This window comes from Myxine glutinosa, chromosome 14 (assembly GCF_964187855.1).
Source record: "Myxine glutinosa chromosome 14, kmMyxGlut1.1, whole genome shotgun sequence".
In the NCBI taxonomy this organism is placed as follows: Eukaryota; Metazoa; Chordata; class Myxini; order Myxiniformes; family Myxinidae; genus Myxine; species Myxine glutinosa.
The window spans coordinates 1,531,853-1,558,639 of NC_136274.1; the positions used below are offsets into that span (position 1 = coordinate 1,531,853).

At 44.5% G+C, this 26,787-nt stretch overlaps 1 protein-coding gene across 1 annotated transcript in view; it reads left to right on the forward strand.

Moving 5' to 3' along the window:
• LOC137439389 (RIMS-binding protein 2) overlaps positions 1 to 18,854 on the forward strand; it is a 129,930-nt gene extending 111,076 nt beyond the window's left edge. The window contains exons 15-21 of the mRNA XM_078768372.1: positions 1,394 to 1,549; positions 2,694 to 2,874; positions 2,970 to 3,052; positions 15,362 to 15,433; positions 15,829 to 15,951; positions 16,195 to 16,418; positions 16,531 to 18,854. Coding sequence (XP_078624498.1) covers positions 1,394 to 1,549; positions 2,694 to 2,874; positions 2,970 to 3,052; positions 15,362 to 15,433; positions 15,829 to 15,951; positions 16,195 to 16,401 — 822 coding nt within the window. The 3' untranslated portion in view covers positions 16,402 to 16,418; positions 16,531 to 18,854. The remainder of the gene's footprint in view (positions 1 to 1,393; positions 1,550 to 2,693; positions 2,875 to 2,969; positions 3,053 to 15,361; positions 15,434 to 15,828; positions 15,952 to 16,194; positions 16,419 to 16,530) is intronic.
• The last annotated feature ends 7,933 nt before the right edge of the window (positions 18,855 to 26,787 follow it).

Consider the following 26,787-nt stretch of genomic DNA (forward strand, 5'->3'; position numbering starts at 1 on the left):
TAAGCAGTTACTGTATGAATTAACTTGTACATACAGTACGGTATATGAATTTCATTACATGGACGTGAGGGGACGATGGACAATAAGCAGTTACTGTATGAATTAACTTGTACATACAGTACGGTATATGAATTTAATTACAAGGACGTGAGGGGACAATGGACAATAAGCAGTTACTGTATGAATTAACTTGTACATACAGTACGGTATATGAATTTAATTACAAGGACGTGAGGGGACAATGGACAATAAGCAGTTACTGTATGAATTAACTTGTACATACAGTACGGTATATGAATTTAATTACAAGGACGTGAGGGGACAATGGACAATAAGCAGTTACTGTATGAATTAACTTGTACATACAGTATATGAATTTAATTACAAGGACGTGAGGGGACAATGGACAATAAGCAGTTACTGTATGAATTAACTTGTACATACAGTACGGTATATGAATTTAATTACAAGGACGTGAGGGGACAATGGACAATAAGCAGTTACTGTATGAATTAACTTGTACATACAGTATATGAATTTAATTACAAGGACGTGAGGGGACAATGGACAATAAGCAGTTACTGTATGAATTAACTTGTACATACAGTACGGTATATGAATTTAATTACAAGGACGTGAGGGGACAATGGACAATAAGCAGTTACTGTATGAATTAACTTGTACATACAGTATATGAATTTAATTACAAGGAAATGAGGGGACGATGGACAATAAGCAGTAACTGTATAAAGGAACTTGTACATACAGTATATGAATTTAATTACAAGGACGTGAGGGGACAATGGACAATAAGCAGTTACTGTATGAATTAACTTGTACATACAGTATATGAATTTAATTACAAGGACGTGAGGGGACAATGGACAATAAGCAGTAACTGTATAAAGGAACTTGTACATACAGTATATGAATTTAATTACAAGGAAATGAGGGGACGATGGATAAGAAGCAGTTACTGTATGAAGGATCTTGATCGTGGGTATCCTGGGTGTCGTGGGTATACTGGGTATCGTGGGTATACGGTATTGTGGGTATCCTGGGTATACTGGGTATCGTTGGTATACGGTATACTGGGTATCGTGGGTATACTGGGTATCGTTGGTATCATGGGTATCGTGGGTATGCTGGGTATACTGGGTATCGTGGGTATACGGTATAATGGGTATTGTGGGTATATGGTATACTGGGTATCGTGGGTATACTGGGTATCGTGGGTACCAAATCTTGAGTGATATTCTCGGATAGGAATACTAAACGGGCCGGGGCATTGTTCACACACATGGAGGCAAACAGAGTTATGAGCATTTATTTTTCCACCGATGAACACTTGTAAACAAGCCAGAGGTGTGTGTGTCCACCTGTGATTTTGCAGGGCTCAGGTGACGTGGAATCGCAATGTGAAGATGAACCTAAAAAGAGCCACTCAAAGGTGTTTGTTGCCCTGTTTGACTACGATCCTGTGACGATGTCCCCAAATGCCGATGCCGTTGACAAAGAGCTCCCCTTTGTGGAAGGGCAGATTATAAAGGTTGGTCAAATGTTGAGTTCTTCCTGTAATGGACTCCGTACTTTAAGTGTCAAATGTTGAGTTCTTCCTATAATGGACTCCGTACTTTAATTGTCAAATGTTGAGTTCTTCCTGTAATGGGCTCTGTACTTTAATTGTCAAATGTTGAGTTCTTCCTATTATGGACTCTGTACTTTAAGTGTCAAATGTTGAGTTCTTCCTATTATGGACTCTGTACTTTAAGTGTCAAATGTTGAGTTCTTCCTGTAATGGACTCCGTACTTTAAGTGTCAAATGTTGAGTTCTTCCTGTAATGGACTCCGTACTTTAATTGTCAAATGTTGAGTTCTGCCTATTATGGACTCCATACTTTAATTGCCAAATGTTGAGTTCTTCCTATGATGGACTCTGTACTTTAATTGCCAAATGTTGAGTTCTTCCTGTAATGGGCTCTGTACTTTAATTGTCAAATGTTGAGTTCTTCCTGTAATGGGCTCTGTACTTTAATTGCCAAATGTTGAGTTCTTCCTGTAATGGACTCCATACTTTAATTGTCAAATGTTGAGTTCTTCCTATAATGGACTCCGTACTTTAATTGTCAAATGTTGAGTTCTTCCTGTAATGGACTCTGTACTTTAATTGTCAAATGTTGAGTTCTTCCTATAATGGACTCCGTACTTTAATTGTCAAATGTTGAGTTCTTCCTGTAATGGACTCCGTACTTTAATTGTCAAATGTTGAGTTCTTCCTGTAATGGACTCCGTACTTTAATTGTCAAATGTTGAGTTCTTCCTGTAATGGACTCCGTACTTTAATTGTCAAATGTTGAGTTCTTCCTGTAATGGGCTCTGTACTTTAATTGTCAAATGTTGAGTTCTTCCTGTAATGGACTCCGTACTTTAATTGTCAAATGTTGAGTTCTTCCTGTAATGGACTCCATACTTTAATTGTCAAATGTTGAGTTCTTCCTGTAATGGACTCCGTACTTTAATTGTCAAATTGTTTCTCCAATCAATCAATGAATCAATCTGAGGAATTGGGTAGTGATGCATCTTCGTCAGATTTACGGACCAAAATTTCACATTTGAGCAGATTTTGGCTCTTTTTAGGCCTTGTGTTCACGTTTGGGAGGCAATGATGTTTCTCTACCTGTGCTTGTTTGCAGGTATTTGGCCACAAGGATCGCGACGGGTTTTACCGAGGTGAGACGTCCGGACGGTGCGGTCTCTTTCCCTCCAACATGCTCTCGGAGTTGCACGCGGACAACGAGGATCTCTTGGAAGAGATCTTGCGGCAAGGGTTCCTTCATCCTGACATTCCCACAGCGATTCGTGATCGATGTTCAGGTGCCTTACCTGTTCCATGATTTTTATTTTCTATTTCATCCACGCATTTGTTTTTTTGTTTTTTTTCACATCGACCTTTCTCGTCCATGTCACAGAAAGCCGTCCCATCAGTGCCAAACGCATGGTGGCGCTCTTTGATTACAATCCAAGAGAAAACTCCCCAAATGTGGATGCGGAGGTGAGGTGTAGTGGTGGAAGGTGAATGCGTGCTGGCCTGCATTGCATGCTCTTTCATGTGTTATCATGTCGGTGCAGTAATGAAAACGGAACATGTACAGTTTTGTCAGGTATGTTATGGTGGTATCTGTGACGTTCATAGTATCCGTCATTCTCGGTGATAATCCAGTCTGTCTGGCCATTTATGACCTTTCGTCCGACTGTCCCACAGAATGAACTGCACCAGATAAACCGTCCATTTGGGCCTTGGCCAAGTGTGCTTGTCTCCCCACTTTCCTTATCGTCATCCATCGTGTTGTAGCAACCACCTGCAACAGCCTCGTTGCTTCCTTCCTCTCTTGCTTGTCAAACTTACTTCTGCTAATTAGTCTTTTGTAATTTCTTCCATGGTTCAGAGAATTATTTAGAAAGTAAGAAGTTTGCAAATGTATTTTTTCTGAACACATTTTGTATATTGCATTTATAGTGACACCAACACGAACCAGTTCAATGAACCATCATCTCTGTATATTAACTAGAAGGGCACTCGGTAGAGCGCACACCTCCGCCAGGCTGAACAGTTTGCGTTTTGAATCCACCGGTAGGCCGGATCTGGATTCGGAGCTCAATCAAAATGGAATCTTCTTCTTCTTGACTCCTAACCAACTCATCTATCTGGTTTTTTCATAACTCGTGCACAACTTCTTGACATATCGTGCTGTATATTGTTTTTAGCCGCATCTCTGTGGTGAAGAATCGCTTCATTTTGTTTTTTAATTCCCGAAACCGATGTGGATCTTCACGAAAATCTAATCGATTTGTCCGTGTCACACACCCAACCTATCCCCAAAGTTTAGGCCGAATCCATCCACAACGTTTTTGAGAAATCCTGCTCACAGACAAACAAACAAACAAACAGACATACAGACAGTGGTGAAAACATAACCTCCGTCAACCTTCGGTGGCAGAGGTAAATATAGGGGCAATACCCCTGGCGCTCACCTGGTAGAATAAACAGTATACTGCACCAACTAAAGGTATTTTATACCAATTTCAATGGTTGCTCGAATACAGGGCAGCATGTAGAATCATACTAACATAATCATAAGACTTTAAACAAACAAACAAAAAAATACCTATTTTGGGGGGCAACCCGCCCCCTCTCCCCACCCCGTGTACATCCTCAGACCCCAATTTTTCTAATGCCTTAAGCAAACATTGGTACATCGTGGGTGATGAAGGTTGTGATGAAGTTTCATTGAAATTGTCTGTGTAGGTTCTGAGAAGAAAGCAAATAGATGTTTTGGGCAAACAAACAAAAAAATACCTATTTTGGGGGGCAACCCGCCCCCTCTCCCCACCCCGTGTACATCCTCAGACCCCAATTTTTCTAATGCCTTAAGCAAACATTGGTACATCGTGGGTGATGAAGGTTGTGATGAAGTTTCATTGAAATTGTCTGTGTAGGTTCTGAGAAGAAAGCAAATAGATGTTTTGGGGCCCCCCCCGCACCCCCCCCCCCCCCGTAGACGCCCAGAGGGGCACATTTCTTTTCATGCCGTGAACAAACTTTGGTAAAGCACAGGTGATGAAGGTTGTGGTCAAGTTTCATCGAAATAATGTGTGTAGTTTCAGAGAAGAAAGCAAATACCTATTCTGAGGGGTCAAAGCTGGACCCACTTTGACCCCCCCGTAGACCCACCTAGACTTTGATATATATATTTTTAATCCCGTGAACAAACTTTAGTCACAACTCGACAAATATAATTTGTGCCAAGTTTGGTCGCAATCCCTTCAGCGGTTTCGGAAAAGAAGTTGCAAGTGTTTACGGACGGACGTGCCATCACACAAGCTCCTGTCAACTTCGTTCCAGCTGAGCTAAAAATCGAAAAACAATAAAATTCACCAACTATACTTGTGATTCCTCTTTCTAAATGTTTTAAATCGTTAATATGACGCCCCATTTCATTTGTACAATCGAAAGGTTTTTTGAACTATATGTATTGTTATGAATTTGGGTAGAGGAATATCTAGAGCCAGATAGATCTGTTTCGGTAGGTAACTCGACTGTCGTGATAGGGAATCTACCTGTGATAAATTCTATGTTTAGCCCGGATGTCGGTATAAGTCGTATCTGTGTCCCCGCCACGAGGGGGCGGGGCATTCCTAGTAGTGCAGGGATTATGGATAAAATTCCTTTGTTCTCTGTCGCCAACACACTCATTTAGACACTTAGATAGGTCCCATAGTGCACACATTAAATAATTCCTCTCAATTACCACAATGACTTTGGAAGACAAGCAGGATGTGACCGCGTACAACACTGGCGTGGGCGTCGAACATCGTGTGAAACAAGCAATAACCACGCCCAGGGAACGGTGATTGGTTGGTGTAGAGGGCGCGAAGATTGAGCCAATCGGTGTGGAGGGCGCCAAGCGTCTCCTTAACAGCAGGTTGCTGATTGGAGGACAAGCGCCGGTGGCGGGAGAAGGTTCGAGAGACCAAGAAGATACGAGGCTCTGGTTGGGGCAGAGAAAGAATTGACGTCACACGCCAGGTGACAAAAGGACTCGCTCGACGACATTTTGTCTCTCTCTGCGATCGGCCCTTCGTGCTTGGCTCTCTCTCTGCGCTGGACCCTTCGTGCTTCGCTCTTGGAGATCTGTTGGCTCTTCTTCCCTGCGTGGTCGGTGGCATCTTCCCTGAGTCTTCTGGGTGCTTTTGGTTCGTCGTGGTTCTTGGAGCGGTGCTCGGTCCTTCATGGTGATTTTGGTGCTGGGAGCGAGGCTCGGTGCGGTGAGCGAACGGATCTTGTGTGCAACCGACGTGGAGCTTGGAGCAGGGCGTGCCGCTGAGCGGGTCGCTCGGGGCCTGTAGGAGCGCGCGAGCGAGGCGGACTGAAGTTTCTTCGCGCCGGCATCGGGGCCGGACGTGGCCGCGTTGGACGACGGACGCACCACTGCAGACAAAGATAAGCTTGCACCACATTTCACAAATACACGACGATTGTTGTCCCCCATCGCACAGCGGAGCGAAAGGGGGACTATGGTTTTCCCCCTCCGTCCGTGTGTCTGTCCGTCCGTGCGTGCGTGCGTGTGTGCGTGTGGGCGTGCGTGCGTGTGGGCGTGCGTGCGTGTGGGTGTGCATGCATGCGTAAGCGAAGGACCGCATTCGAATTTGGTGTGTGGGTGCAACCCACGTCAAAATCCAATATGGCCGCCGCCATGTATGTCTGATGCCATGTATGTCTGAACCTTGTGAAATGAATATCTTGAAAAATAAGCGAAGTACCAACTTCTAATCTGGTGTGTGGGTGTATCTAGGCATAAGGAAGAACGCTATTGAAAATTGGGTCGCCACGTCAAAATCCAAGATGGCCGCCGCCATGTATGTCTGAACCTTGTGAGATTAATATCTTGAAAAATAAGCGAAGTACCAACTTCTAATTTGGTGTGTGGGTGTATCTCGGCATAAGGAAGAACGCTATTGTAAATTGGGTCGCCACGTCAAAATCCAAGATGGCCGCCTCCATGTATGTCTGAACCTTGTGAGCGAAATATCATATCATGTTTTCTGCGTCTTCCACTTTGTCAACTCACATCACTTCACCGACGGGGGACCTAGGCGTAACGCTTGTTTGTTTTTTTTGTATACAAGATCGAGGCTCGCGAAAGAGCTAACATTAATCACACAAAAAGTCAAACCGACCCAAACCGACAGTCCGACACATAAAACACAAAATAAGGGGAGCGGTAGACAAGATGGGGAGAGAGGGGGAAGGACACAAACACAACATTTGAGAGCAGGGACATCGAGAGAACTGTGGGAGGGAGAGGGCTTGGGGGGAGGTGGGAGAGGTCGAAAACATGGACACTGCAAGGACTTCCAGGAAAGAAGTTGGGATTTCGAAAATGTGTATCTGGGGTGAATTAGCAGGGGTAGAAAAGATCAAGGTTTTGGATGGGGGAAGATAAGAGATGGTGGTGAACAGCTGTTTAAAAGACCTGGAGGGAGGAGTGGGATTGAAGGGAGTGGGGGAGTTTGTTCCAGAGGCGGGAAAAAAGGGGAATGAAAGAGTGAAGAAGAAATGGAACAGGGGAGGGGGGGGGGGGAGGTCGGTGTGGAAATAAGGTGAAGAAGAAATGAAACGGGTGAGTGGAAGGATGGATGGATAAGTGGAAGGAGGGATGGATGAGTGGAAGGAGGGATGGATGAGTGGAAGCAGAGATGGATGAGTGGAAGCAGGGATGGATGAGTGGAAGGAAGGATGGATGAGTGGAAGGAAGGATGGATGAGTGGAAGGAGGGATGGATGAGTGGAAGGAGGGATGGATGAGTGGAAGGAGGGATGGATGAGTGGAAGGAGGGATGGAAGAGTGGAAGGAAGGATGGATGAGTGGAAGGAAGGATGGATGAGTGGAAGGAGGGATGGATGAGTGGAAGGAAGGATGGATGAGTGGAAGGAAGGATGGATGAGTGGAAGGAAGGATGGATGAGTGGAAGGAGGGATGGATGAGTGGAAGGAGGGATGGATGAGTGGAAGGAGGGATGGATGAGTGGAAGGAGGGATGGATGAGTGGAAGGAGGGATGGATGAGTGGAAGGAGGGATGGATGAGTGGAAGCAAGGATGGATGAGTGGAAGGAGGGATGGATGAGTGGAAGGAAGGATGGATGAGTGGAAGGAAGAATGGATGAGTGGAAGGAGGGATGGATGAGTGGAAGGAGGGATGGATGAGTGGAAGGAGGGATGGATGAGTGGAAGGAGGGATGGATGAGTGGAAGGAGGGATGGATGAGTGGAAGGATGGATGAGTGGAAGGATGGATGGATGAGTGGAAGGAAGGAGGGATGGATGGATGAGTGGAAGGAAGGAGGGATGGATGATGAGTGGAAGGAAGGATGGATGGATGATGAGTGGAAGGAAGGATGGATGAGTGGAAGGAGGGATGGATGAGTGGAAGGAGGGATGGATGAGTGGAAGGAAGGATGGATGAGTGGAAGGAAGGATGGATGAGTGGAAGTTGGGATGGATGAGTGGAAGGATGGCTGAGTGGAAGGATAGATGGATGAGTGGAAGGAGGGATGGATGAGTGGAAGGAGGGATGGATGAGTGGAAGGAGGGATGGATGAGTGGAAGGAAGGATGGATGAGTGGAAGGAAGGATGGATGAGTGGAAGGATGGATGGATGAGTGGAAGGATGGATGGATGAGTGGAAGGATGGATGGATGAGTGGAAGGATGGATGGGTGATGAGTGGCAGGAAGGAGGAATGGATGATGAGTGGAAGGAAGGAGGGATGGATGATGAGTGGAAGGAGGGTTGGATGAGTGGAAGGAGGGATGGATGAGTGGAAGGAGGGATGGATGAGTGGAAGGAGGAATGGATGAGTGGAAGGAGGGATGGATGAGTGGAAGGAGGAATGGATGAGTGGAAGGAGGGATGGATGAGTGGAAGCAAGGATGGATGAGTGGAAGGAGGGATGGATGAGTGGAAGGAAGGATGGATGAGTGGAAGGAAGGATGGATGAGTGGAAGGAAGGATGGATGAGTGGAAGGAGGGATGGATGAGTGGAAGGAGGGATGGATGAGTGGAAGGATGGATGAGTGGAAGGAGGGATGGATGAGTGGAAGGATGGATGAGTGGAAGGATGGATGAGTGGAAGGAAGGAGGGATGGATGGATGAGTGGAAGGAAGGAGGGATGGATGATGAGTGGAAGGAAGGATGGATGAGTGGAAGGAAGGATGGATGAGTGGGAGGAGGGATGGATGAGTGGGAGGAGGGATGGATGAGTGGGAGGGGGGACGGAGGAGTGGAAGGAGGGATGGATGAGTGGAAGGAAGGATGGATGAGTGGAAGGAGGGATGGATGAGTGGAAGGAAGGATGGATGAGTGGAAGGAGGGATGGATGAGTGGAAGGAGGGATGGATGAGTGGAAGGATGGATGAGTGGAAGGAGGGATGGATGAGTGGAAGGAGGGATGGATGAGTGGAAGGATGGATGAGTGGAAGGAGGGATGGATGAGTGGAAGGAGGGATGGATGAGTGGAAGGAGGGATGGATGAGTGGAAGGAGGGATGGATGAGTGGAAGGAGGGATGGATGAGTGGAAGGAGGGATGGATGAGTGGAAGGAGGGATGGATGAGTGGAAGGAGGGATGGACGAGTGGAAGGAGGGATGGATGAGTGGAAGGAGGGATGGATGAGTGGAAGGAGGGATGGATGAGTGGAAGGAGGGATGGATGAGTGGAAGGAAGGATGGATGAGTGGAAGGAGGGATGGATGAGTGGAAGGAGGGATGGATGAGTGGAAGGAAGGATGGATGAGTGGAAGGAAGGATGGATGAGTGGAAGGAGGGATGGATGAGTGGAAGGAGGGATGGATGAGTGGAAGGAAGTATGGATGAGTGGAAGGAGGGATGGATGAGTGGAAGGAGGGATGGATGAGTGTAAGGATGGATGGATGATGAGTGGAAGCAAGGAGGGATGGATGATGAGTGGAAGGAAGGAGGGATAGATGATGAGTGGAAGGAAGGAGGGATGGATGATGAGTGGAAGGAAAGAGGGATCGATGAGTGGAAGGAGGGATGGATGAGTGGAAGGAAGGATGGATGAGTGGAAGGAAGGATGGATGAGTGGAAGGAGGGATGGATGAGTGCAAGGAGGGATGGATGAGTTGAAGGAGGGATGGATGAGTGGAAGGATGGATGGATGAGTGGAAGGATGGATGGATGAGTGGAAGGAGGGATGGATGATGAGTGGAAGGATGGAGGGATGGATGATGAGTGGAAGGAAGGATGGATGGATGATGAGTGGAAGGAAGGATGGATGAGTGGAAGGAAGGATGGATGAGTGGAAGGAGGGATGGATGAGTGGAAGGATGGATGAGTGGAAGGAAGGAGGGATGGATGATGAGTGGAAGGAAGGAGGGATGGATGATGAGTGGAAGGAAGGATGGATGAGTGGAGGAAGGATGGATGAGTGGAAGGATGGATGGATGAGTGGAAGGAAGGAGGGATGGATGATGAGTGGAAGGAAGGAGGGATGGATGATGAGTGGAAGGAAGGATGGATGAGTGGAAGGAAGGATGGATGAGTAGAACCTTCCATCCATCCTTCCTTCCACTCAGCCATCCTTCCTTCCACTCATCCATCCTTCAGCTCATCCATCCTTCCTTCCACTCATCCATACTTACTTCCACTCATCCATCCCTCCTTCCACTCATCCATCCTTCCTTCCACTCATCCATCCTTCCTTCCACTCTTCCATCCCTCCTTCCACTCATCCATCCCTCCTTCCACTCATCCATCCTTCCTTCCACTCATCCATCCTTCCTTCCACTCATCCATCCCTGCTTCCACTCATCCATCCCTGCTTCCACTCATCCATCCCAACTTCCACTAAGCGAATGCATGCAATGCGATGCACGTTCTGCTAGTTACGGAGGTTGGGTAACAACATGGCGCCTGTGAATCACATGACAGCGCTTAACCGTGGGCATCAGCCCACGGGTCCGAAAATCCTGCTCTGCCGCTCTATCTCACCCTCTCTCTGTTCTTTTCACCCTATCCTTTGCTCAAGGTCATCTGCCAGCATCCTGGAAATCAGCAAACATTACCGCTTTACACAAAAAAGGTGCAAAAACAGATCCTTGCAACTACAGACCAATCAGCCTGCTCCCAATTATCAGCAAAGTCATGGAATCCATCATTGCTTCGGATATGAAATCTTTCCTCTTCTCCAATGGCTTGATCTCTGATCATCAATTTGGTTTCAGACCAGGTCACTCTACTCTGGACATGCTGCTTCTGCTGTCTCAACAATGGATGGAGGTCCTCAATGCCAAACAGGAAATCACAGCTGTCTCCCTTGACATATCACGTGCCTTCGATACGGTCTGGCACCCAGCTCTGCTCACCAAACTCTCCTCCTATGGTATCCATGGAAATCTCCATGCATGGCTTGCGGACTTCCTCTCTGGTCGTAGTCAACGTGTGGCCCTGAATGGATTTCTCTCATCTCCCCTTCCCGTTCAGGCTGGAGTTCCCCAAGGCAGTGTGCTGGGCCCTGTGCTTTTTCTGGTCTTTATCAATGATCTCTCCGACTCTCTGGAAAATCCTCTGTATCTCTTTGCTGATGACTCCACTCTCTGCCGCTCCATTCCTCTTCCCTCAGATCGGCAGTCTGCAGCCACCTCACTCTCTGAAGACCTGGACAAAATCACAGACTGGTCAAACATGTGGAACATGTCTTTCAATCCTGACAAATCTCACACTCTTACTATGTCTCTCCGAAAAGATCGACTGGACAACCCTCCCATCTACTTTCTCAACAATCCTCTCAAGAAGTTCTGTCGCTCAAGCTTTTGGGTCTCACTATCTGCCATGATCTTTCTTGGGAAAACCACATTTCCAAGCTGGCCTCCAAAGCCAGTCGCCGACTGGGCATCCTCCGTCGTGCGAAGTCCTTCCTAGGCACACCTGAGCTCCTCACCACATACAAGGCTTTCATCCGCAGCTCAATGAAATACTGTTCTCCCCTATGGGCTGGTGCTCCTGCCTCACACCTGGCTCGGCTTCACGCTGTTGAATCCAAAGCTTTCAGAATCATTGGAATCTCCCGCGATGAAGCTATCTCTGAGGGCCTTTCACTCACTCACCGCAGGCAGGTAGGTGGTCTTTCTGTCTTCTACCGACTCCTCTCCGGCCTTGCTCCCCCAGCTCTCTCTGTGCTCTGTCCCCCAAATATTCCTACAGGTCGCACAAGATCTGCCAGCCACCCTCTGATGGTTAAACTGCCGAAATCTCGGCTCTCTGCTCACCTTCACTCTTTCATACCTCTTTTCTCCCGCCTCTGGAACAAACTCCCACACTCACTTCAATCACACTCCTCCCTCCAGGTCTTCAAAACAGCTGTTCACCACCATCTCTTATCTTCCCCCATCCAAAACCTTGATCTTTTTTACCCCCACTAATTCACCCCAGATCCACCTTGTTTGAAATTCCAACTTCTTTCCTGGAAGTCTTGGCAGTGTCCATATGTTTTATACCTCTCCCACCCCCCCCCCCCCCCTTCCCATGCCTCCCCCCCAAAGCCCTCTCCCTCCCACAGTTCTCTCGATGTCTCCATGTCTCTCGGTCCCTGCTCTCAAATGTTGTGTTTGTGTCCTTCCCCCTCTCTCCCCATCTTGTCTACCGCTCCCGATGTTATTTGTTTTGTGTGTCTGTTTGTCTTTCTGTGTGATTAATGTTCGCTCTTTCACGAGCCTCGATCTTGTATACAAAAATACAAAAAAAAAAAAAAAAAAAAAATCATAGGGCAGACAAGTTGAAACCGGGTTGACCGAACTCTCTCTCTCTCTCTCTCTCTCTCTCTCTCTCTCTCTCTCTCTCTCTCTATCTATCTATCTATCTATCTATCTATCTATCTCTCTCTATCTCTCTCTATCTCTATCTCTATCTCTCTCTATCTCTCTCTATCTCTCTCTATCTCTCTCTATCGCTCTCTATCTCTCTCTATCTCTCTCTATCTCTCTCTATCTCTATCTATCTCTCTCTATCTCTCTCTATCTCTCTCTATCTCTCTCTATCTCTCTCTATCTCTCTCTATCTCTCTCTATCTCTCTCTCTCTTTCTCTCTCTCTCTCTCTATCTCTCTCTATCTCTCTCTATCTCTCTCTATCTCTCTCTATCTCTCTCTTTCTCTCTCTATCTCTATCTCTCTCTATCTCTCTCTCTCTCTCTCTCTCTCTCTCTCTATCTCTCTCTATCTCTCTCTATCTCTCTCTCTCTCTCTCTCTCTATCTCTCTCTCTCTCTCTCTCTCTCTCTCTCTCTCTCTCTCTATCTCTCTCTATCTCTCTCTATCTCTCTCTATCTCTCTCTATCTCTCTCTATCTCTCTATATCTCTCTCTATCTCTCTCTATCTCTCTCCCTCTCTCTCTCTCTCTCTCTCTCTCTCTCTCTATCTCTCTCTATCTCTCTCTATCTCTCTCTATCTCTCTCTATCTCTCTCTCTCTCTCTCTATCTCTCTCTATCTCTCTCTCTCTCTCTATCTCTCTATCTCTCTCTCTCTCTCTCTCTATCTCTCTATCTCTCTCTCTCTGGCTCTGGGTGGGGAAATAAGGTGAAGAGGAAATGGAACGGGGGGGGGGGGGGGGGAGGGGGGGGGAAGGCAGATATGGGGCATACTTGGTATTGTGCTACATATTATGTAGATGCCTTGCAATCCTTCTCCGGTATTTTGGTCCACCACCGTTGACATCATCGGACACGGGGGACATCAAAATGAGCTCTGTGACCGTACATCCGACCAATCTTCCGTCCATGCACCTTTGTGTATGAAATATTTCAAAAGTCGTTGAAAATTTATTTTTCATATTGCAGATATCTATTCCTTGTGACATTGTCTCAACCTGAATAGATCACGACTATGATTGGCTGAATTGTGTTGCCATGGCCACCATCTCGGTAACCTGGCTTGTGTGCGTGATATTTCATAAAACATTCTAGATTTAACTTTCATATTACACAGATCTATTCCTCATACCACCCAAAGGCCGGGCACCTGGAATATCAGCTCCTTGTTACATTGTGAAACTAGAAGGGAACTCGGTGGAGTGCATACCTCCACCTGGTGAACAGTTTACGTTTTGTATCCACTAATAGGCCGGATCTGGATTCGGACCAGAACCAAAATCGAATCGACTTGTTCTCGTCACGAAACCAACTCAACCACCAAGTTTATTCATGTTATTTATCGCTTTTCACCCGATCTCTCAATGGTGAAGGATCACTTAAAAATTAAATAATTCTCATATCCGAATCCATATTCAGATCTTCACCAAAATCGAATATATTTGTCCTTGTCAGACACCCAACCAGTCCACCAGGTTTCGTCCAAATCCGTCCACAACCTTTTGACATATCCTGCTTTGTATCGTTTTTGGCCCTATTTCCCAATGGTGAAGAATCATTCAAAATTTTTACTAGCCGAATCCGGATCTTCACCAAATTCTAATCATTTCGTCCTTGTCACATACGTTACATCTCTGCCAAATTTCGTCCGAATCCGTCCCTAACTTTTTGAGATATCTTGTTCACAAACGGACAGACAGACAGACGGACAGACAGACAGACAGACAGACAGACAGGGGTGAAAACATAACCTCCATCCACCAGAGGTAACGAGAGGCAAATTAATTACGAGACAAGCACATTGTACTTTGAGTCATCATGCCCATCCGATTACGCGCTGTCAGGCCTCAGCCTCGCTTTGTCCCACCAGACTCCTTTCATCACTGCTCTTGTTGTTTGCTCGATTGAAGGGAAGATAAGGCATGCCGTGAGGACACCAGTAATTATATATTTGGCACAATTATGGGCACTTATCCGGGACAGATAAACAAAGTGAAACTTTGATGCCATCCAAGTGTGTTTCCTTCGTTGGTGCACTCGAAGTGAATGCAAAGCAACAGGAAGAAAGGGACCTTGTGGTTAACAGATATGCATATATGGCTTTTGGCAACTTCCCTCCCCTCGTCGCCTCCTTTTCTTGGCATGTAAACCCGGGCTCGGTTCAAACACACACACTGAGTAACGACGTTCCTTGAAATAATCTTTTTGTTTGAAAAAAAAATCATGAATAATCTCAAATGCCCCAGACTTGGATAATAAACAGTGCGTATAATCTTACATACACACACACACTCTATCAAACACACACCACACACACACTATCAAACACACACACACACACACACGCACATACAGCACACATGAACACTTTTAGATCCAGAAGGTTTCCATTCCACCTCCTCATACTTATCCATGTGTGGCGATAGGAAACAACAAAAGAAACTTGCACACACACACGCACATGCACACGCACATGCACATGCACACGCACATGCACACACACACACACACACATGCACACACACACACATACACACACACACACATGCACACACACACATACACACATACATACACACACACACACACACACACACACACACACACACATACAAGGGAAGTTCATAATGTTAAATTATGTTAAATAATACACACATAATGTTACATACACACATAATGTTAAATCATACATGCACACAAGACAGACCACACATATGTCGTTAAATCATACATGCACACAAGACAGACCACACGCATAATGTTAGATCATACGTGCATATAAGATAGACCATACACACGTAATGTTAAATCATACGTGCACATAAGACAGACCACACACATGTAATGTTGCATCATACGTGCACACGAGACAGACCACACATATGTAATGTTAAATTAACTTTCTTTTTCTGTATTACAGGCAGAAATGGCTTTCCGAGCTGGAGATATAATCATGGTATCTGGAGTTTTGGATGAAGATGGATTTTATACTGTAAGCTGCACTTCCTGGTATACAACATACACAAGTGCTTATTTGTTAAGGTGGCTATTCAACCTGCTTGCATTTGATTGTGGATGCAAAATGCATGTTTATTATGTATATTTCTTCTTCTCGATGAAGCTTTTCCAATGTGTCTCCTGCTTCCTGATATACGCGTTTGGGTCAAAGTCAGAGTGAACACTGATAATAAATATGTACCCTCTTGGAGCAACTCCCCCACCCCTTCCTCCCTCCCACACCCCTTCTTGGCATTAAAACTAAAACAAAAGTCACTTGAACACTTCCTGTTTAATAAACATAACAACCAGCCATCTATTTCGATCTCTGAATATCCTGAGGATTACATGTAACTTCACCCTGTTGACCTTGTTTTGTTACTTTTGTAGGGACAGCTCGGGTGTCACACGGGTCTGGTTCCTTCAAACTTCCTTGAAGAGGTTCCCGCTGGCGTGCAGGTCGCTCTCGGTCAGAGCGTGACCGCTGGACATTCCTGGCTCAAAGGAGATAAGGTGACGGCCTCTAGTTTGTTGTATTTCCATTTGTCACTCAATGTGCACACGGAATGTTGGTTTCGGTTCATCTCATTAACATGAACCAAAGTATGCTTTGGATCATCTGCAGTTTCTTCTTGACATCATTGTCTTATTTTTCCTTTGGGGTGAAATCTTTGCTTTTTGTTTCTTCCAAATGATAACAAAATGTTATTGTTTGCTTAATGTACAGAATACGAACTTCCCTTGTTACCACAACAGAACAATTTTCTGCAGCATTTGTGTGATGACGAGTCCGGTCCTATAAAGAATACTGCAGAAACTATGGGCGTTTCCATCCCCCGTGACCGCAACAAACTCCACCTTGCTCGTGGTCAGCAGGTGACACCCACCCCGAGTGCCAAAGGACGTGCGGAGGAACCCCGCCTCGGCTCCCCGAGTCTCCGCTTACCGTACTGGTCTCCTTGAGGCTCACGGCGATGACTGTAAGGAGTCCCAAAGGGAAAAGAAGGATTCGTTGTGAAAAGGCAAATGTTTGCACAACTAATTGGGTCTAAACAAGGATCGATTAATCCATTTTGTGTTCTTCTGCCACAGGCCTCGCCCCCATGCGGATCAACTTCTGATTTTGTTTCATCCTCGTCCCTGAAGCAGTGGACAGAAAATGAATGTGTTGTAATCCTGCGCTCCGTTGCTATTCAGCTATAATACGGGCTCGGCGTGCACTTCGGACAGCCGTACTTTCATAAAGAGGAAGTATCTGTGAAACGAGAGCGACACGGTCCTGGACCAGGACCCGAGACCGTCCGGCATTCCTGATGGATCCTCGCCTGGCTCCAGAAGATTACTTGCTTACCGATGAACAGCTGCTGTTTAATAACACGTGATCGATGCCAATGTCACTTTACCAAACCATTTGCAAACAATGAATCCCACTTGTGTTTATTTCCTTTTCTTGTACCCATGTGCAGTTGATAGATAACCTGGAGTCGGATGTTTCGACAGGAATGAAATCCAAAGTGGAATAGCATGTGTTGCAATGTGGAGCCTGAAGTAGACATTGCTGCATCTCACAGGAAGCGAAGTATTACTGCCTAAACTGAATGCCACGTGATCATCAACCTTGCCCCAATAACTCTACTTTTAAATGTACATGTGCTATATTCCCGCCCTCTCCCCCCACAGTTGTTCAGAGATTTGTATACCGAGTTGGTGGCATTCGTTAAGGGAGAGGGGAAGTATTATATCACGTATGTCAACTAATGCTTGCAATCAATATGTTTACTCACAAGCGTTATGAATTGTATTAATCAAGATTTGAGGTTATTTGTAAATAATCATGGTGGTTGCTTGTTTTTCACATGCATGGCATGTGCACCTGTTTTGCTTGTTCGCGAGGTGTATTTCAGATCGAGTGCCATTGTGCGTGGCGTGGCTTCGTGTAAGGAACTTCTTTCAATCGCTCCATGGCACTTTTGTATTCCATAACCATTATCGGGAATGCAGGCAGCAACGGACCGTCGGTTACGTTTTAGCTAGGCGGCGGCTCCTCCTGAGGTTTGGATTAGGTGGTGGTTCCTCCTCAGGTTTGGATTAGGTGGTGGTTCCTCCTCAGGTTTGGATTAGGTGGCGGCTTCTCCTTCGGTACGGACTCGGCAGTGGTTCCACCTGAGGTTCGGATTGGGTGGTGGCTCCCTTCTGAGGTTTGGATTGGGTGGTCGTTCCTCCTGAGGTTTGGATTAGGTGGTGGTTTCTCCTAAGGTTTGGATTAGGTGGCGGCTCCTCCTTAGGTACAGACTAGGCGGTAGTTCCTCCTAAGGTTTGGATTAGGCGGTGGTTCCTCCTAAGGTTTGGATTAGGTGGCTGCTTCTCCTTGGGTACGGACTAGGTGGCGGCTCCTCCTGAGGTTTGGATTAGGTGGTGGTTGCTCTCGAGGTTTGGATTAGGTGGCAGTCCCTCCTGAGGTATGGCCTATGCAGTGGCTCCTCCTGAGGAGATTGGGCCTTCAGATTGAGCATGGTGGTGGATTCTGTGGTCAAATGAAGTGATATGCATTTCTTGTATTTTAACAGGCTGTTTACATAATTTAATTGCAATGTCTCATATGACAAACAGGCAAACATACATTCATTAACAAAATGTTCCATGACGAGGCTGAACTGTGTGAAGAGTGTTTGAACTCGAACTATAAACTGCTGCATCACCAACATCAACGTTACCAAACAGTGAAAATGTAAAATAACAACTAGAAAGCATCTGAAAAAGCCCATCCGCATCCGCTTTTGTATTTGTTTTCTAAAAATGACAAAAAACAGCTAAAGAAATACAAAAAAATTGACGACTTTAGGCGACCTTGACCTTTTGACCTCAAAAGCTCGAGTGACCCAATATGGAAATTCTTCAAATTTCAGGTCAATCGGATGAAAAATGACCATTTTATGCAACCTTGACCTTTTGACGAAATTATTAATTTGTCTTGTCCATATTTTCATATGGTAAATTAATATTTCACGTCCATTGGATGAAAATTGATGATTTTAGGTGACGCGGACTTTCAGCTGACCTTTGACATTATTCTTTTGGCTTCTCTATATTCTCATAATAATGCTTTTTTTAAAAAAAATGGATGGCAAAGCCTCATATAGTAAAAAGGTTACGGCCAGGACAGACACGCAGAAGTGATTGCCAAACCCCGTCTCGTGCAGCGCGGGGGACAGAATAATAATTATAACCAGTGTCGCCAGAGTTTCTCACATCTGTATCGAAATGGTAAACATTTTCCATTCCACACCATTGTAGTTGCTGCTCCCTAAATATACATGTATATATACATATATATGCAGGACCTTCAGAAAGTATTCACACCCCTTGAATTTTTTCACATTTTGTTGTCAACCTGAATTTAAAATGGATTAAGTTGAGTTGTTTTTTTTGTCACTGATCTACACATTATACCCCATAATGATAAATAGTCCAGGGGCCAATACTGATATTTTATCAAATTGGTACCACCCAAGGTCAGCAAATACTTTTGGTATTTTTGTCTTCCTACATGTCTCTAGTTTATATTTTGGTATGATAACCCTGCCTATCGAGTAGCTTAATGATAGTTTTCACTCTGTAAACAAACCCACCTCCATATAATCTGGAAGTTGAATTTTAGGGGAGAGGGGTAGCATTTTTGCTTATAATTTCAGTTCTACTGAACATATTATGACAAATTGTGATTCATTGTGAAGCTACATCATATATCTACACAACTGTAATCCAATTTACACCTTTAATTATCAGGTGACTTCCTCGGAGGTCAAAAGGTCATGTTTCATTTGCAAAATCGAAAATTTAGCGTGTTTTTGTTTTCAACTGATCTGATTACTATTTCGTGATGTGTCGATGCTGAAATTATTTCACAATTTATATATAGGATATTGTGGATGATTTTAATAACCGAGCATTCACAAAACCTATTCACTTTATATTAACCCTTTTTATGCAAGCATTGTTTCTTCCATTTCCGAAAAATTTAGTCATTGCCTGTAAACAAACCCACCCCCGTATAAAATGACTGTGTATATCATATATTATGACTTCCAGACTATTTTTGGAAAACCAATGAATATGTCTCCAATATGTTTTATCATTCACATACCCACAAGCATTGGTATAAAGTTACATATTTATAAGAACATAAGCAGATAAAACAATCATCAGAAAAGAAATAAATACGTTTTATTATCTCTGTTTCAATACAACAACAACATGCATTTCAAGGCCATTTTCCCTGCTCGAGCGGGGGTTAGCCTTGCGGTCCCCATGACGATCTTCTCCATTTTGCCCTATTTTCTGCATCTCTCCTTGTTAACCCCCTTGCCCGCATTTCTTCTTCCACCATCTTTAGCCAAGTCTTTCTCGGTCTTCCCCATCCTCTACTTCCTTCTACATTCATTTCCATCACTCTTCTCAACCAGTCACTTTCATCCTTCCTCAACACATGACCAAACCATCTCAACCTGTTCCTCTTCACAGCATCCAGCATAGGCTCGATTCCCATCATCTTTTGCAATTCATTATTTGTCTTCCTCTCTCTCAACGATACTCCGCACATCCATCGAACCATTCGCATTTCCACCCTTTCCAACCTTCGTTGCTGCTCTACGTTCATTACCCATGTCTCGCTCCCATAAATCATAACGCTTCTCACACATGCAGCATACACCTTTCCCTTCAGCTTCAACGACACTCCCCTCCTCATGAGCACGCCACTCAGTTACCGAAACTTCTTCCATGCACATCTCACTCAAGCAACCGTTGCCGAGTCTGATCCACCTTCTCCATTCAGCATGTCTACGAGGTAGCAAAATGTTTTCACACCTTCCAGCTTCACGCCGTCTCCAAGATCCAACTCAACATTTCCTCCATCTGCAGCTCCCTCTGTGCACACCTTACATTTCAATGTAGCTGCCACACTGGTTAATGACCCTCTCAAACCACTACATTTTTGATGAACCCACTCAGCGCACATTGTACATTGAATGGAGTTCACTCCGACACCCTTCCTGCACACAGCACACGGCCACTTCCCAGTTATTTCCACCTCACCACTTGCTTTACCACTTGCCATCACCTTCGTCTTTCCGATATTCACCTTCAGACCTTTTGTCTCCAAACATTCCTTCCACTTGTTCATCTTTTCCTTCAGTCCATCCATACTTTCCGCAATCAACACCAGATTATCTGCATACAACAACTCCCATGGTAAACCCTCCTTTACGTTCTGAGCCAGCACCTCCATCACAGCTACAAATACTAGTGGACTTAGTACCGACCCCTGATGCACTCCCACCTTCACCTCAAACTCACCACTGTTCCCGTCCTTCGTCATTACAGCTGTGCGCGCTCTTTTGTACATTGCCATCACTACTCTGATCAACCATTCCTCCACTCCTAACTTCCTCAATGCCCATGTCAATACTTCGCGTGGAACCCTATCGAATGCTTTTTCCAGATCAACAAACCCAAGAAACAACTTCTTCCTCTTCTCCATGTACTTCTCCTGCAACTGCCTCACAATAAAGAGCGCGTCTGTCGTTCCTCTTCCTGGCATAAATCCAAACTGCATTTCGTCGATCTTCACCTTCATCCTTATCCTCCTCTCCAACACCCTTTCCAATACCTTCATTCCATGCTCCAATAACTTTCTCGCTCGACACGAGCCACACTCCAGAGGGTCACCTTTCCCTCTTGTATACAGGGACGAGGGTACTCAGTTCCCAATTCACTGGAATGCGGCCTTCTTTCACCACCAGATTACAGATCTCTGTCATTCTCTTCACACCCCAACTTCCTGCTGCCTTCAACATATATCCCGTCGGCCCTCCCACTTTTCTACTCTTCATTGCTTTTATCGCTTCCTCAATTTCCTTTCAGTTATCTTCTCTGCCGGTCCTAAAACTGGGTTACTCTCTATGTTGCCATCCCATTCATTCTCTGTATTCAACAGCATTTCCATATATCTTTTCCATCTTCCTTTAATTCCATCTGGGTCCACAACGATTTGTCCCACTTCTTCCTTCAAGCAACTCACCCCCATCACATCACACCTCTCTTTCGCTATGTGCTTTGCAATCCTGAATACCGCTCTCTGACCCTCTTCCGAATCCAAGCTTTCTCCGAACATTTTCCTACATGCCTCCTGTGCCTTTGCTACCTCTTTCTTTGCAACCTTCTGGGCTGCCTTATAACTTTCATGCTCTGCTTTTTCTGCTCCCGTATCCTTCGCCTTCTGCCACTCCTTGAACTTCTTCCTCTTCTCGTCAATCCTCTTTCCAACTTCCTCATCCCACCACCATGTTTCCGAGTGCCTCGGTGGTCCTTTTGTCCATCCACATACCTCACCAACGGCTCCCAACAGACTATCTTTCATTGACATCAAACCACGTTCAAGCTCAACCACATCATCCTCTACCATACTCAGCCTCTCTTTTAATGCCTCCCTCACTGTCACCTCTTTCAACCTCCACACCTTGGTTGGTACTTCACCCGCCGAGCTCTGCTCGCACCTTTCACCCTTATGTCACAGACAACCAAGTGGTGCTGTGAAACAGCCTCCTCCCCCAGGATCACCTTTGTTTCCCGGAGGTGCCCCCTATCTCGCCTACGCACCATCAGGTAGTCAACGGTTGTCGTCGACCCACCTGACGTGTATGTAACAAGCTTATTATCCTCTTTCTGGAACTGAGTATTACAAATCAACAAATCAGTTCCATCAGCAAACTCCAAAATCCTTTCACCTTCTCCATTTCTCACACCATATCCGTAACCCCCATGAACCCCCTCAAAACCGTCCATACTCCTTCCCACATGTCCATTTAGGTCTCCTACCACAACAACTTCCTCATCTTTCACGTTTTCCATCAGCGTCATCCATTTCATGTTTCAATAATGTACAAAAATATTTAAATTGTCTAATAAGCCATTGCACTTGTTGTGAACACCATCTAGGTAATGCACATACATTATAATCTTGTTATTTGAAGTGCGTTTAGACTACAAACAGTTTCTTTCATGTCATTGGGACAAACTTAGTCTGTGTCACAATCGTCCACATCACTATCATTCAGCTCTATTTGTTCTAGTTCATTTGCTTGGTTGCTGCAGGTTTGCAGCTTACACATGTCTGTGCATTTCAGACCATTTCCAAGGCATGTGCAGATTGGTAATTTGCATGATCGTACACATGAACAGGATAGCAGGTCCAACACAGCCTCTGGTGCAGGTGTACCTCGCATCCACTCAATGGCCAGATCCCCATCATTAATCTTCCATCCATGAGCCATTGGATAGGGTACACTAGGATTGCACTCCAAACACCTCTGCCAGATTGCAGCCTGATAGTTTGCTCGTAAGGCATGCATGAAGAGACAGTCTTCACAAGGGGGAAGCTGACTGGAGTCAACTTCTCCACGCCTTGCACAAAACAGCTGGTAGCGAAGCTTGTTGACTTGAGTTGTGTTTGTGGAAGGCAAATAATCCGACATGTTACTTCCTGAAGCTTTCCAAATAGTTCATCAGAGACCTCCCAGGACCTTCCCAACTCTCTGAATGTGTCTTGACAGGTCTTGTTAGTCTTCAGTTGTTTGAACATGGCCGACTTTCCATGCCCAGTGAAAGCACTGACTGTATAACAGCCCGTAAATGAGTGCATTCCAATCAGAGCATCACAGACATTGTCTCCTAGTGCATGACTTAGCTTGCTGATGTCAGTGAACCTTGTCCGGTTCTTGGTGCCACATTTCTGGAACATGGGACATGGAATTCTCTTGCTGACTCCAATGCTTATAATCATTACATCTGTGTCCTCTGCTGTGACTACTCTACCCTTGTAGCCTGATTCAGCTGCATGTAGAGCATGGACTATAAGACGGGTGTCTGCTTCTTCCTGGGTACTTGATAGCTCCGGAACCTCCTCCCATCGTTCCCTTGTGAGCTTGAAACAGACATCCTCACAGGTAACATACAGATCTTTGTCCTTGATCTTCTCAAGTTGACCTTTCCATTCTTCCACAAAGAACCTGATGAGTTGTGTTATGTTTTTAGAGTTACACAAAAGCTTCCTCCACTGGTGTACATTGTGGCCAGGCTCAATGCTCCTTAGCTCAATACCTGAATCTGCACCTCTCTTTTCTCTCTCCAAAACTTTGATGGACATCTCTCTATATACATCAAAGATAACATCAATGCCCTTGCTCTGACCACCTTCATGGATAACTTGAGCCAATAATGATTCTGCCAGTTGGGAGAACGTTTTGTCTTTCCCCTTCATCTTTTGGACCAGGCTCATTCCATCTGAGTGGCTGAAGGTTGAGGGATTATTTCTGCTGGTGAGACATGCTTCTCCAACACCCTGGCAAGAGCAGCCTTGTTGGTCATACGAAGAGACCCATCAATGTTGGCTCAGGCCCAAGGCAAAGGTCCAAGCGGGTGGGCTAAAACTTCACCCATGTGCAGCTGCCTGCTTTCTGCAACAAGAATCATCTGCCCAAACAGCTTCCTATCAGCCTTGAGGATAACTTCCTTTCTGTTGCCAAGGGTACATGATTTCTTGCCAATGTCTGAGAATGTTTTCAGCTTATTTGTAATCCTCTCATGAAACTTTATGGCTGGACTGTCTGACTCCATCCTCGCTTGTTTGAAATCTTCATAAGTGTCTTTACCTATTTGGTGGGCTTCAATTAGGTTTTCAGCAACATCTGGAGGTGCAGCAATGCCAGTCGACAAACTGACAATGTCTTCATGGTCAGGATCGAAAGGACTGATCCAGCTGGACTCCATCATTTCAACAAGTGACTGAATATCAGCTTCATCCTCCCTGATTCTTGGTAATTGTAGATCAGGATGACTAAAGTTGGAGTCATTCTCACCAATCATGTCCTGATCCTGCAAGATCCTGCAAGGAAAGCAAGGCATAAGACATATTTAATTTAGCATTTACGAGTCACAATATTCTTTTAGTATCACAATGCTCTATTTAAAGCAGGTTTCACATTTGTACAGACAGTGACAAAAAAATTCGGAAATCGAAGAAATAATGCTTGCATAAAAAGGGTAACATAGGGTTAATTGTTGAAGTTTTGTGAATGATATGTTATTTTAAATCATCTACAATGTCTTATCTATACATTATGAAATAATTTCAGCATCTACATATCACGAAATAGTAATCAGATCAGTTGAAAATAAAAACACTCAATTTTCGATTTTTCAATTGAAACATGACCTTTTGACCTCTGAGAAAGTCACCTGATAACTAAAGATGAAAATATAATACAGTTGTGTAGATATATGATGTAGCTTCACAATGAATTATGATTTGTTAAAGTATGTTCAGTAGAACTGAAGTTATAAGCAAAAATGCTACCCTCTCTCCTAAAATTCAACTTCCAGATTATATGGAGGTGGGTTTGTTTACAGAGTGAAAACTATCATTAAGCTACTCGATGGGCAGGGTTATCATACCAAAATATAAACTGGAGACATGTAGGAAGACAAAAATACCAAAATTGTTTGCTGACCTTGGGTGGTACCAAAATCTGTATTGGCCCCTGGACTAAAAGTGGAATTAGTTTTTTGTTTTACAAATTAATTAAAAATGAAAAGCTGAAATGTCTCGAGTTAACAAGTATTCAACCCCTTTGCTATGACACTCCTAATTGAGCTCAGGTGCATCCAATTTCCTTGAGATGTCTCTACAACTTGATTGGAGTCCACCTGTGGTCAATTCAATTGATTGGACATGATTTAGAAAGGAACACACCTTTCCATATAAGGTCCCACAGTTGATAGTCACAAACTCTATCATGAAGTTCAAGAAACTGTCCGTAGAACTCAGACATTGAACTGTGAGAAGGAATAGGTCTGGGGAAGGGTATAAAACAATTTCTAGAGTGTTGAAAGTTCCCAAGAGCACAGTGAGCTCCATAATTAGGAAATGGAAAAAATATGGAACTACCCAGACTCCTCCTGGAGCTGGCCGTCCGACCAAACTGAGCAACCGGCACGAAGGACCTTGGTCATGGAGGTGATGAAGAACCCAATGACCACTCTGACACAACTACAGAGTTCCTGGGCTTAGATGGGAGAACCTGCCAGAAGGACAACAGTCTCTGCAGCACTTCACATATATATGCTTTTTGGGAGAGTGACCAGACGGAAGCCCCTAATGAGAAAAAGGCGGAAGCCCCTAATGAGAAAAAGGTGCATGACAGCACGCCTGGAGTTCGCACAAAGGCAAGTGAAGACTCCAAGAGCACGAGGCAAAAACGTATTTGGCCTGATGAGATAAACATTGAACTGTTTGACCGGAATGCAAAGCACTACATCTGACTGAACCCGATGACATCTCATTTCTTTAACATCTAACACCATCCCTTCTGTGAAGGATGGTGGTGGTAGCATCATGCTCTGGGGATGCTTTTCAGCAGCAATGACTGGGAGACTTGTAAGGATAGAGGTTACAATGAATGGAGGCAAATCCTTGAGGTGAACCTGCTTCGCAGTGCAAAAGACCTTAGACTGTGACAGATTTACATTCCAACAGGACAATGGCCCAAACGTACAGCCAAAGCAACACTGGAATGGCTACAGAACAAGAATGTGAAAGCCCTTGAGTGGCCCAGCCAACGACCAGACTTGAATCCCATTGAGAATCTGTGGAAAGACTTGAAAATTGGTGTTTACCTGCACTCCCCATCCAACAACAGAAAAATCTCAATTTGAGCCATTTCAAATTTAGGCTGTAACACAACAAAATGTGAAAAAGTCAAGGGGTGTGAATGTGAATACTTTCTGAAGGCACTGTCTCTATATATATATATATATATATATATATATATATATATATATATATATATATATATATATATATACATACATACATACATACATACATACATACATACATATATATATATATATATATATATATATATATATATATATATATATATATATATATATATATATATATATATACATACATACATACATACATACATACATACATATATATATATATATATATATATATATATATATATATATATATATATATATATATATATATATATATATACATACATACATATATATACATACATACATACATACATACATATATATATATATATATATATACATACATACACATGGGGGTAACAAACAGACTATATGGGGGGGGGGGGGGGGGGGAGGAGGAGGGCGTAACTTTTCTATGTAAATGTGTACCGTGTAGCACCACCTGTTTATCGTGGCAGAGGGTATTACAATTTTATTTTTTTTATCTGGGCAACGCAGAGA